The sequence below is a fragment of the Ixodes scapularis genome, unplaced genomic scaffold, assembly GCF_016920785.2.
Source record: "Ixodes scapularis isolate PalLabHiFi unplaced genomic scaffold, ASM1692078v2 ptg000005l_1___fragment_3__unscaffolded, whole genome shotgun sequence".
In the NCBI taxonomy this organism is placed as follows: Eukaryota; Metazoa; Arthropoda; class Arachnida; order Ixodida; family Ixodidae; genus Ixodes; species Ixodes scapularis.
This window is the reverse complement of record NW_024609887.1, coordinates 164,547-178,329: the sequence shown is the minus strand read 5'-3', so window position 1 is coordinate 178,329 and position 13,783 is coordinate 164,547. Positions and strand designations below refer to the sequence as shown.

The 13,783-nt window shown below is 46.0% G+C and overlaps 1 protein-coding gene across 1 annotated transcript in view; it reads left to right on the top strand.

Moving 5' to 3' along the window:
- Positions 1–7,100, top strand: part of LOC120846850 — a 36,540-nt gene extending 29,440 nt beyond the window's left edge. The window contains exons 2-3 of the mRNA XM_040218745.1: positions 5,884–6,044; positions 6,828–7,100. Coding sequence (XP_040074679.1) covers positions 5,884–6,044; positions 6,828–7,066 — 400 coding nt within the window. The 3' untranslated portion in view covers positions 7,067–7,100. The remainder of the gene's footprint in view (positions 1–5,883; positions 6,045–6,827) is intronic.
- The last annotated feature ends 6,683 nt before the right edge of the window (positions 7,101–13,783 follow it).

The following is a 13,783-nucleotide window of genomic DNA, read 5'->3' as shown; positions in this document are numbered from 1 at the left end:
CTCAAGTTACAGCATTTCGTGTGCAAAGTAAAAAAAGTTGATGTATCCTTATGATGTTGCAAGAACAAGATGCTTAGGCTTTTCCGTTGCGGCGGAGAAACGCTATTCTAAAACACTCTAGCACTGCGTGCGCTAATGGAAGCGCTAAATTTAGCGCTTGCATGGGCTAAAATTGCGTGCATTATTCTAAAACACTGCATTGTTTTTCTTAAAATGTGTATTGCACATGTTTTGCATCTCTTGCAGCAACTTGTTAGTCTTGGTGCGGTCAACTGTGTCGGGGTGTTGTCAGGGTCTTCCTCACCTGCCGTTACAGCCTGAGGCTGCCCGGAGATGGTAAACGAGCGTGCATTCATTCAGTACTAGGGTATAGGAATTATTCGAATTCATGTTTCCTGCTTTGGGACCATCTTCGAAAGAGTCGATGGTTATTATTCATAGCCTTCGACTATGTTGCTCGTCACAGCGTGTGAGTTGATTTCAGATGCGGGATGACAGCCATTGGTGATTGTGACTGCGTAGGTGGGGGAGAATGGTCTAGGAAACCTTTTGCGAGGTGTTTGAAACAAGCCCCTGCTCTGCCTAAACTATTGCACAAAAGTAATTCCGCGACTTTTCGTCGACTTAAATAAATCAGCTGTTCACAAGGAACGAAACCGATATGTTTGAATAATAGACAGTTTTAGTGGATCGTACGCTAAAGCCTTGCGTACGCAATAAAATTGCGGGTCGTGAGTGCGCTTGCGCAGAACGCAATAGAAGGGCTAGCGTATTGCGTACGCACGCAACGCTGGGAATTTTGCGAGGCGGGCTAGCGGGCTTTGCGGGACGCTCTCGAGAGATCTCGGACCCAACGAGAGAGCCAGTTTCAAGATGGCGGTTACCTCGACTGGCGCAGCAAGGGCGACGTGGTGTTTTCGAAGTTCTGTGTTACGTGAAATTGCGTGGTGTTCAGCTCGGCAATTCTTTCTGGGACCTACCGCGGTCAAATCAGATCGCCGTGCAGCTGAAGGAGTGCACAGTGAAAATGTTCGCCGCTCAGAATATGCTACAACGCTGCGATCTGCTCAACGCTAAGCCTATTCGCACAGTTCATCGCCGACGGACGAGCGACTCTAAAAGAAATCGCCGAAGATCTCGCTATGCACTGGACATCAGGGTCATGAATTTCATTCCCCGATAGCATTGATAGAAGGTGCCGTTTCAACGGGACGATTGTCGGAGGCTCCGTGTTCGAATTTGGCTACGCACTCTTAAGCCTGGTTCAGACAGTTGCGTTTGACTGCGTTGCGGCAGCGAGAACCCAGGACATCCCTGCTACTTATATCGTCTGCTAAGATGATTCTTTGAATTGGATTGCACGCTTCATACGAAGCACAGATGTGCCGGTGACTCGCTTTCGGTTCTCAATGCAACGCAGTCAAACGCACTCAAACGCAAGTGTCTGAACCGGCCTTTACTCGTAGCCTCTGTACCCCGCAGAAAAGCACGCTTGACGAGGCAGCTGCAGCTTGGTTTAATTTGAAATAAAATGATTGGACACGTTTTCATTTTCAATATTTCTTTCCAGGAGCATGGTTGGGCTATAAGCACGCGAAATTCCGCATCTCTAGCAAATCTAAAAAAAAAAAAAAAATATTGGGTTGTGTGTATGTTTATACAGCCTAGAACTTGATCTGCCTCACAGGGGCGACGAGTCTCCCAGCTGTAGATGAGCAATTTAGCCAGTGCAGTACAACCGCTAGCCTGGGGTCTTTAACGTGCACCACGCAGTAGTGATACACGACCGCACGCCGGTACGATGCTCATCCAGATCGAAACGGGCAGGGGTGGGGATTGAACCCAGGATCCCTGGGTTCTGCAGCGCGAGCTTTCGCTCCACGTGCTCCGAGCTGGTGTGCACTAACCAAGATCATGCGCGGTGTTCACTCGAAAACGTAACGCACAACTAAATTCGGTTCGAGCAGGTCATTTTTAGCGTACGCTATACTATTGCGTATTGCGTACGCAAGAGCCAGCAACGCTATACTAAAACTGTCTAATATGCATGGAAGCATTCCCCTGGGCAAATGAGGAGTGGCTCTCAAGAACACAACTGTGGGAAATGTCATTCATATAAAGATTTGTGCGACCTAACAGGTGTAGCAGCAGCTTGTGAACACCATGGACAATGCTTGTCATTGTCTAATCTGGCTTTAAGGAAGCATCTCAGAAACCTGGAGTGAAGAATTAGTGTAAACCTCTAAATATAGATAACTTTTTTTTCCGGATAAAAAAAAAAAAACATTTCATAGATATACAACAAACATTTTAACTCAGCCTTCTGATATTGATACAGACAACCGAAGGCGTGGTTGCAGTCAGCTGTGCTGCTGGATCATTTTTTGAAATCTAGAATGTCAATAAAACCCCTGCGTCTGCCCCTTTTGATAACGTGAAATCAGCCGGTTCCAATAGCCCAGCTCCCAAAGCGTGACAATTTTTGAAGCATCCCATGCAGGATTTCCCCAGCTCTGGTCGGTGTTCACTGAAGTACCTATGGCTCATAGGTCCAGCACTGTACCACTGAATGAACAAGGTAGAGGGCCTTACAGCGACATACTCGCAGCTGAAAGTGACCCCCAATAGGCCGCTGCTATCCATGTTGCACATTTCTGACCACTAGACACGTGACCTTACAGTTTTACATCTAGATTTTAATGAAGTACCACGCAGAAATAGTTACTTGTTGATTTTTAATAACAGTACCAACAAGGTAAGTTACATTTCTTTTGTTTTAAGCCCAAAATGCGCTTTTCCCTATTGAAAATTCCATCAAGGTACGTAATTTGGGACACTGACTGCCAGTCAGCAGCCTTGGTGGAACGTGATGGACCATCAGACGTCATCTGATGGTCCATCAGGTGACGTCTGACTGCCACTGCCAAGGGAATTTCAGCAACAAGGGCAGCATTTATATATGAGTAAAGGTATACACACTCTTAAATATCGCCAAATGCCTCGATAAAACAAAATGTTCGATAAAAAAAAAAGAAAAAAAAAAGCAGGACCACCGCGGATCGAACGCGCGACCACTAGCGTACAAATCGGACATCTTAACCCCTATGCCATGCCACCGCTTGGGAAGCTCGATTTGACTATTCGCTTTATACGAGATGCTTCGGCTGCAAATGCAGTTAAGCTGTCAGCATGTTATGCAAGCACTTGTACATCACTCGCCGTACTTCAGTTCTACTCACCTGCCATGTAGAGTACTTTCGCGTCGTAGAACGATCCTTTTGTTCGCGCGTCTCCGGCCCAGTAGACCTGGTACACCTTGTCGTCTTCAACTACACCACTAAAGTCCCTTACATCGTCGGAACTCACAACAGGCTGGGTCTTGTCGAGTAGAAATTCTACTAAAACGTAAGACATTCTAGAGTCCGGGCAGGATCAACAGGTTGGAGCAAGCGGGCAAACAAAACGAGTCGAGAGCAATTATTATGAAAGCTCGGCGAAGGGAAAAGCGAAGTGTCGTCTTCAGCGCTTCGGCGGACTTCTGATCAAGGTTGTCGGTCGGTTGCGTGTCATATCTCTAACGTCAGCGGTTTTATGGGCTCACGTCCCGAAATTGTTTTCTCGTGCATAGATTACTTTTCGTATTCATAGGTTTGACGAAATAGTGGTATCCGAACGAACTTTACGTCCTTTGACCGTACGTCTGTCTGCACGTCAAAGCGTTTTGACGTACAGTCAGAGACAGTCGATGTACAATCAGAATCGCCACCAAGACATCCTGATGGCATTTCGCGGCGGCCGACTGCCACCAGGAAACCATCAGAAAGCCGACAAGCGGAGTCTGACTGCAGTTTGACTGTCGGTCAGAGTAACTTGTTGGCCAATCAGACATGCTTGACGTACAGTCAGGCACAGTCAGCGGTCCACTAGAAAACATTGACTGCCAAACAGGGTTACATTGATGGATTTTTCCTTCGGGTTGCAACAAAAACTCATTCAGCTTCGCAATGCCTCTGCCAGGTGCCGTCAGCCACGGTGCTTTCCTCGGAGTTTTTATCAAAGCCTATTGAAAATTCCATCAAGATACGTAATTTGGGACACTGACTGCCAGTCAGCAGCCTTGGTGGAACGTGATGAACCATCAGACGTCATCTGATGGTCTATCAGATGACGTCTGACTGCCACTGCCGAGGGAATTTCATCAACAAGTGCAGCATTTATGCAAGGGTAAAGCTATACACACTCATAAATATCGCCAAATGCGTCGATAAAACAAAATGTTCGAGAAAAAAAAAAGAAGAAAAAAAGCAGGACCACCGCGTATCGAAGTCGCGACCACATGCGTACAAATCGGACACCTTCACCCCTATGCTACGCCACCACTACAGAAACGGGATTTGACTATTCGTTTTATACGAGATGCTTCGGCTGCAAATGCAGTTAAGCCGTCAGCATGTTATGCAAAGCACTCGTACATCACTCGCCGTACTTCCGTTCTACTCACCTCCCATGTAGAGTACTTTCGCGTCGTAGAACGATGCTTTTTTTCGCGCGTCACCTGCCCAGTAGACCTGGTACACCTTGTCTTATTCAACTACACCGCTAAAGTGCCTTACATCGTCGGAACTCCCAACAGGCTGGGTCTTGTAGAGTAGAAATTCTACTAAAACATAAGACATTCTAGAGCCCGGGCAGGATCGACAGGTTGGAGCAAGCGGGCAAACAAAACGAGTCGAGAGCGATCGTTCATGAAAGCTCGGCGAAGCCTCTATGGGCGAAGCGAAGTGCGAAGTGTCGTGTTCGGCGCTTCGGCGGGCTTCTCATCAAGGTTGTCGGTCGGTTGCGTGTCATATCTCTAACGTCAGCGGTTTTATGGGCTCACGTCCCGAAATCGTTTTCTCGTGAACAGATTACTTTCGTATTCATAGATTTGACGAAATAGTGGTATCCGAACGAACTTCACGTCCTTTGACCGTACGTCTGTCTGCACGTCAAAGTTTTCTGACGTACAGTAAGAGACAATCGATGTACAGTCAGAATCACCACCAAGACATCCTGATGGCATTTTGCGGCGGCCGACTGCCACCAGGAAACCATCAGAAAGCCGACAAGCGGGGTCTGACTGGAGTTTGACTGTCGGTCAGAGTAACTTGTTGGCCAATCAGACATGCTTGACGTACAGTCAGGCACAGTCAGCGGTCCACTAGAAAACATTGACTGCCAAACAGGGTTACATTGATGGATTTTTCCTTCGGGAAGCTAGACAGAAATCTCTGGGGCCAACTGTATTGTAAAAATAGTTTATCATGTTTTTATGCAGCGATCGCAATACAAATCTCAGCTTAGTTTTGCGTAAAAGGCTCACAATTTGGTACGGTCCTGTGTCTAGTGGTCAAAATTGTACAACTTGGCGGCAGCCAATTGGGGGGACTTTTGCCTGGTGAATGGGATACCAGTTTATCACTCTAAGCCCCTCACCTCGTTGCACTGGGTGTTAAATACTGCACTGTAAATTGCAATCTACTGAAATCAATTGCGATCTGCTGAGAGGGCTCGGCAAATCACAGCTCAGAAGCTGTCCTAGTTAAAGAAAATGATTTCTGTGCCTTCACACTAAGCATGGCGTGTCAGGTGCCATGCTATGCTCAAATCAATGGTACACGCCTGCTTTTTGGCCAAAGCTGCTGCTTGGCTGTCATTTGCCAGGCTGCCGCAGTACTTCACAATAATTGGCTCTGTGTAAGCTTTGTGGAAAAATGAATGTACGAGTCTATATCTAGGGGGTCTTCTAAAGTAACACATAATTGTGATTTTTTTTTGTGCTCCTAATTGCAACTGCATATTTTTGTAGCAAACTAGCTGTAATAGCAATAACATGAATTTCAGACCACCACCACCAACTACATCCGACAGAGATGCCACCCTGGGCAATGCTGCAAATGATGGGGCATGTGGCAGCCGCGATACGACCTATGCAGTGTCGCCGCCCCCCCGAGACGCCAACATCTCTGCGTCACCGCCCAGGAAGAGGCGGCCAGCTGCAAGTGGTGAGTACCTCAGTAACCCCTGCTAACTGGCTCTCCTTAATTGTCTGCTTGATCCTGGTGCTGTGTGTTAGAAAGGAGTCTGCTGCTAAATCACCCGACCTTTTTTGTGTAGGAATGAGAGACAGTTTTAGTAAGCTGCTTACAAGTTTGCTGTCCTTTCATCTGTGTTAGGAACTTGCATTTGGACATTAATCTAAACCGTATAGGTATTCGTTGCCCACACTTGGACTTTTGGAAAGAGTTTTCCTCGCTCCCACAGTACGGCTGAACAGATCTGAGACATGAATTACAGATGTGCCTGTTTCCTTGAGTAGTAATACATCAAACTGCGTTTGGGAAAGAGCGTACGGGCAGGGCAATAAAGCTCGAGTGAGAGAGCACATGTTTGCAGTGCAACAGCCACAATGCTACAGCAGCCTCCATGCCTCATGAAGGAGCCGGGCAGCGAATTCAGAAGTGACATCATTATTTGTGCTTTCTCTTTAAGATATGTGATAAAAATCTTAGTTCTTTTTCAAAGAAAAAAGATGTTGGCCTGCAAATAATTCCAATTCTGAAACTGGCCCGATTCGCAAAAATTTATCCCACGAAAATTACTGCGTTTACAGTAGTTTGCAACCTGCAGTCTGTGATGTCACAAACTTGCAGGCCGCATAACCAAGCTACTCTGATGCACTGTTTATTCATCACAAACTATTTAAGGTAACATTCCATTTAATAATGAAATAAAGCTAATTTTCTTTCCTTTTTTTTTAGTTTTGACTTTTTGGAATTTTTTTGCAGGAAAGACGCGACGGTCCGAGGTGGTGGCATTTCTAGAGAGGTGTGACCAAAGTGAAAGAGTACTGAAAGAGCGTCAGCTCAACCTTGACGAAAGGAAGATGGCCCTTGATGAGAACCGCTTTGCGCTAGAGCAGCGAAAGCACGAAGAGGAGGCAGAAGACAAGGCAGAGGAACGGCGTTTGCAAGTAGAGGGGAAGCGCCTGCTTCTCGAGATGCTTTCAAGGAAACTCAAGAATTGAGTATATGCAATAAAACAGGAGTGCCACAACATCAAGATCATCTCTTTGCAAAGAGGAAGACGAAACAAAGGTACAGAGACGAAATGCGGAAATACAATTTTTTTAATATGAAAATGGGATTAACCTATAGTAATGTTGACAGTTGGGCGAGTAGGTATAGCATACTTTTTTTTTTTGAGGGGAGGGGGTGTGGGCTTCATTTTATGTTTTTCTGGTAAGATCCTTAGCTTCTCTTTTGTCTTTCTCTTTGTGTTGCATTAAGTATCAGTTGTCAGTAGTGCTCTATCCTGTCTCACTCTTCTATCTTTTGTTTTGTGCTGCTAATTTCTCAAAGTACCGCAGCATTTTATTAATACCTAGTGCACTACACTGCCATAATTCTTAGACTTGCCAACCCCACAAAGATGGCAGTACTGGGGGGGACACCCAAATACTAAAAAGGTTTTCTATTGCAAAGTTGTTTTACAAAGACAAAACGTCACAGCTGGGGTATTAAGACATCATTGTATACAATTTCTAGACGCAAAACTAGGTTAGACCAATGCTAGGACCAGGGACAACCAAGAGAGAGTACGAGTGTCCTTTTACATCATGGGCACGTGACTCGGAAGTAGGAGCATGAGCTAAAAAAGGCCAAAGGCTAAACGCTCGGACAAACGGAGGAAATTGGTTTTCTGTTATTTACTTAAGAAGTGTCAGAAATTCACTCCCACAATTGTTTATGCAAAGTCCAGGAATCGTTGCACAGCTCCTTTAAGCTGGAAGTGAAATATATGGGCTCCAGAGAACAAAGACTGGCTTTTCATTTGTAGTCAAGTGATGAAACAGGAAATTTATTGGACACAGTGGGGTCAGGTCACGCAACGCAGACAACTGATTGGAGAAACGACCAGGTAGCCCTCCCTCGTGGTACCCCATTGAAACACCTCGCATCAAAAAAAAAATATTTACCGTGCCAGAGCTGTGGCGCAATCAAAGTCCTACGACTTAAACAGTTGGAGCATTCTTTAAATACTCCTGCAGCGTAGGAGGGTCCAGGTCAAGAAAGCTTGTGACCTGGCTGCCGTACAGACAAGTGTGGCAATTAGTGAGCAGTGTAGCCGCTTTATACATGAGAGCCACTCGCTGCTTAAGGATCTTTTGGTTTTTTTTAAGTCCACGAAAGCAAATTCTGCCACAACCTTCCCAAACCCCCATTCGACAGCTTGTCGGACGGTGCTCATTTCTTTGTTGGAGTGCAGCTGAGCTGCAGTGGCTCCCGGCGTTCTGTAGGGCTTGAGAAGGAGGGGCCCCATAGGGTAGGCAGGGTCTCCATACAGCACATAGGAGTGCCCCTGTACCAGCCTCCGCAGCCTTTGGAACAGGAGGCTTCCACGCAGCATATTTGGAAGTGCAGTGCGATTGTTAAACTAGCATAGTGCATAGTGGGCGGTGTTGAGTAGAGAGCTGTGGAATGGAGATTTATAAAAAGCAAGAAATAAAGACCTCCAATTCTGCCTTTAGTTACATATGTAACTAAAGGTATTCTGCCTTTAGTTACATATAATTCCTGTGGTAGTATTATCTGCACGCAAATCTTATCGCATATATAATATCCAACTCCAACAGCGACAACTTGTAATGACCTCTGCACGCGTCAACTGCTCCATGGGGCAGCAGTCCGTAATACTGATGTTCCTAAGCAGTGGACACAACTAATATACATCTCTGCCAATGATGCTGCAACTGTTAGTATGACATGCATTGCAGAAACATACTGCAAGCACCAGCATCCAAATAAACCATACATATCTAGTTTCATCTCTAGAAGTTAAGCCTGTACTGATTGAACCATTTGACGAAGGTAAGTACTGTAAACGACTTATTTTTCACTGGCTCAATATTTTGTGATTTAGGTCAAAGCTGAAGTTTGAAATTATTCGCGGGTTCTAACTTTCGCGAGGCAGTGGGATATCAATGTAGCTTCAAGTGTGTTTATATTTTACCAGAATTGTCCAAGGGACTTATTTGCAAATTGTAGGCGATTCGCAGAAATTGTGAAATTTAAGTCCGCGCGAAAATGAAGTCGTTTAGTCATCACCTGCTGGTCTGTATCCTTTCCACAAGTGTCCGATATGCTTTGGTGCAGATTAGTATGAAATCAATTATTATCTTTTTCTTTAGTGGCTACTCAGCAAACATGAGTATGGCTTTGTGTATAATTACACTGCTGCATTTTGCCACGAAAGTAATATGCTACAAAGCAGAAGTTCGCTCAAATTATTAAATGGACGAATCTGGTGGGTGAACTCCAAGAAGGGCCTCCCGTAAACCTTGGATGCCAGTGGCATTCGCTAAAACCCTTTGCCCTGAGGGAATGCAAAAGTTGCCTTATTTATGAGGGACACCCCAAATATTTATTTGGGAAAAACACACTCGGGATGCGAGGCCTCTACTTCGCACTCCTGGTATCAGAATGGAACCTTGACGTCACAGCGGCGGTCCTGAAGAAACTTGCAAAATTTCAGCTGCCCCACTTAAAGGAAGCTTGTTTGTAACTAAATAGCTGATGCTGGGTCTATATTGTGACAGTTTATTCCAGGTCTCCCTAACGTTTTCGTCCTTGTCCTGTGCCCCTCGTCTTCCTTTTCTTCTAGTTTCCCTGCTGCTCCTTTTCCACCTCTCTCGCAGTTACAATATTACATAAGCTGATGATGGGTGAGCAAACGATGCAAAGTCGGGTCGCGACTTTTTAGTTATGGCTGCATGTCCCGTGGCTTCCAAACGGACCGCGCTAGGGAAAGGCTTTTTGCATTAGGGACAACCCTGGACACGTTTTAACCCATTCGGTTCACCTGTTCACGTTGCTTTGCGGCGGCAGTCTGAGGCGGCTTGTTAGAAAAAGAATCTAATTCCGAGCTGCAGATGTATGAACCTCTGCGGTTTGGCTTGTTTAGTCCCGTGTGTATCACTGGGACGCGTGCTAACGCATACGGTCTACTGGTTCACGCCGCTAAGTGGTGGCAGTGTAAGGCGGCTCACTACAAAAAAGAAAAAAAACAAAAACAAATTTGGTCTTTAATTTTCTAATTATTCTTCCAAATGGCAAAGTAAACTAATTAGAGACACACTTTTGATTACTGATAACCATTTGGCACATGATAAAAATCTTGTTTCTGTTAGAGTAAGAAACGAAAATGGAGATGCTCCTAACCACTGATCTCTACGACAATAGCTGTACCGCGCATCCCCGCTTGGTCGCTGCAGCGCGAGTGCAGCCACCGGACGTCCATCTCGCAGCACAATTGTGTTTTTGCTAGCGTTGCAGAGGTCGGTGGCAGCGTGCTGAAGACACGTTTTTACTCGCTCGTCGTCATTCACCGAATAAGTTTTTTTTAAAACCCTGTGTAAGCAGTGAGGCTTGCCGTTGAGAGCACAAGCAAATTTTTACAAAAGCGCAGTGCCGCAGGAAAAAGCCACAACTCCTCGAAGGCAAGTCTCGCCGGTCTCGCGGCATGATCAAAGCTTCCTTGGCACGCCAAAGTGCTGCGTCTCTGTGTGTTTGCATGGCTGGATAACGATCAAGAATGGACACCGTATGGATGTGTTTTGCGGGTGCAATGTATGTGAAGCCATATGTAAAGGCACAACTCGTCGAAAGCAACTTTCGCCTGTCTCGCGGCATGATAAAAGCTTTCTTGGCACGCCAAAGCGCTGCGTCTCTGTGCCTTCGCATGCTTGAATACCGATCAAAAATCAGCGCCACGGCAAAGTTTTGTAGGTGTGTCACGCATAGATAACTTATTGTCATATATCGGCCATGGAGTTCTGCATCCTCCAACTGTTCCGGCGAGTTGCTATCAATAAAGGCGGGAAAGGAATTTATATGGCTGCTCTTATGTACTATTAACCATGGCTCTGTTCCAAATCTACTCAAATGAATCACATGGCAGAACAACTAGAGCAATGCTATGGAGCAGGGAGGGTGGCCCATATGGTCGTGAGCAATCTGTTGACCAATCACAATTAGGCGAGCCACACTCAAATGCCAAGTGCGATAAAGTAGGTTGATAATGAGCCAGCACTGACTAGTGATGAAGAGCTGCTGTGGTCAGTATTCTGTAAACTGTTTAACGAAGAAAAGAAGATGTATCCCCAACCCCTCTCCCTACACACTTTTCTGTTGCCACTGGACGCTGGATCAAGCTTGTTTCTGGGACCCAATTGATGCAAGCTGCAACTGGCTGTCGGAGTAAAGTAAAACTACAGTGGCTTAAAAGGGTAGTGTGGTTATCGTGTAACCTCCACCATGCATTGGGAACGGCCGCTCCTTGGAAGACGGTGTAGGTGGCGCTTCGATCCGCAACACCGTTGGGTGGCTCAATCGGCCGGCAGATAGAGGCACCCTAACACGCTTATAATAATAATAATAATGCTTTATTTCCATCCTTTATGATGGTGGGGCCCAAGAAAAAAAAGCTGCAGTAAGCAGCTTGACGAGTCCCTGGGTTCCTACAATGGACAGCAGGAAGCATGCGGGGAAACAAACAAAAAGCAACATAATAGCGTGCTAGAGGCAATGACGTTAGAAATCAGTACACAAAACTAAAAGCACCTTTTGCAAATGTTAAGAGAGAAAAGGATAACGTACAACCATATAATAAGCGCAAGTCTCTAAAAGTTAGATTTTCTAGATCAATGTTATTGCTGTTAAGGTTGTTTAACAAATGCGGGAGAGTGGAGCTTAACATTTGAGAGCCATAATTTGTTCACTGCGTGACCATCTTCCATTTCTCTGCACTGTTAGCAAGTCCCGTGTATTTGGCGAATATTTGGGGTAAAAAACACGCTATTTACACAAATTACCATAAATTTACACGATGAGTAACGGATAATTCGTTCAGAAATCATGCGAGGTTTTAAAAAACGTGTTTTGGTTCGGTCATACACGCATAACCGTGTAGCCGACCTCGATAACACGCATCGCCCCCGGCGACGACCGCGGCATTGCCGGCTATCGAAGCACCAGAATGCTTGGGGACACATTTAGAAAGGACCGTCGAGACAAATGCCGCGGAAAGAAACATGTCTCGGAGACAGATATGCACCAAAAGCAATTGCGCCATGTCGCAGGACGTTGGCGGAACCCGCGCTTACCGTGCTCGCCGCCATCTTATGGTCGATGGCAATGCGGCTTCACTCATGTCGCCCATGTTTGTATTTAGTTTAGGGGTCCTGATAACAGTTTCTTAGATACGACAAATAAAGTTATGGGTCTAATTATTCGTTCCAAACAGTTAAAATGGATATAAAAACCGTGTCCTCGATGTGAACACGTGACATTGCAGTTGGTTTCGTTTTTGCTTCAACCTTCAACTGCAAGCGATCTGGCCATGGCGCAAGCGCAACGCCAATGTACGCTGGAAGCAAGCGCCGGTTGGCTTTCGTTGTTTTTGACTGGAAAAAATCTGGCAAGTACGCATGGCGCCGCTACTGTTTTGGTTTGACGGGACGCGAGAAGCTTGGCATAGAGCTTCGGAGTTTGCGAGCACATAGTGAAGACGTGACCGGAGAAGTGCCCCTGTGACGTTCCTGGAAGACGGAAAGTAGCATTCGTAATCTTCGTGTGTGCTTTGAAAGCGAAGGGAGTCACAGGGTCTACGAGTTCGCAACCACAAGCCAAGGTTCACGACTGCGCGGCGTTGACTTCGGCGATCTCGTTCTGTTTGGTGCAACCCGGCGATGCGAAAAAGAGCTGAAACATTCGTCGTGTGTGGTGCGGTGCTTTGTATTCCGGGTCTGTTTGAACCACGCTTTTAACACGAAGCGCAAATTGTTTGTTGCGTGGTGGAGGTTCAACGGGTACAGTCCCGTCGTCGTCAGCTGATCCGGTCCAGCTGGTCCGGGAGGACGCAGCGAGTGTTTTTAAAAGTAAATCTTCCTTCGTTCCGTTTCAAACTGTGGAAGTATCCTGACACATACCGTGAGTAAGCGCAGCGGGCGTTTTCAACAAAATTACGTTGTTTTAATTGAATAATGGACTCCGGATTGTTGTCTTAAATCTGCCGTTTTTTATGCTTCGTGTTGGACTGCGTTTGTACGGCGACGCACACCGCTTGAGTAGATGATTCGGTCCTGCAACGAGTTTGTTGTGCCAATCATGCGGCGCGAATAAATTAGGGCAAGGTTTCCTACCTGCCCACAGATGCATGTGTTGATACCATTTCTTATGTTGTGAACATAGTGCTCTTTCTTTATTTTGGAAGACGCGTTGGTGCATTTATTATGGTACAATCACTTGAGAGTTGAGAAATCGGAGAGCGAGCAAGCTTTCTCCACTTTGTCTCTTTCTCTCTGGCACTGCCCTGTTTCAGTTTCAGTAGGCATAACTACTAGCAGGTACAAACTGCTCTAAAGCAGGTAAAAAACGGGAAGCTCAGGACGGTGCGGACTCCGTGTTTCGCGCTTTTCGCAAGGTAACAGGGTAAATGCTTTTGTGAGATATGCGGAATATGCAAGCGATTTTGTTATGCCCGTCGTTTGCGTCTCTCCAGCAAAACGAATAAGATGATCTACTACAAAGGCGCAATCACAAGCCAAGATTTAAGATAGCAGTCGTTTGCTTCGGTGATCCGTGTAGCTGTATTTTACCCTGCTCTTTGCAACACCCTGTCATGACGAAGAGCTGGAATGGTCACGGTTTGTGCTGGCCTCCCGGTTGACAGAAACCCGCGTCGC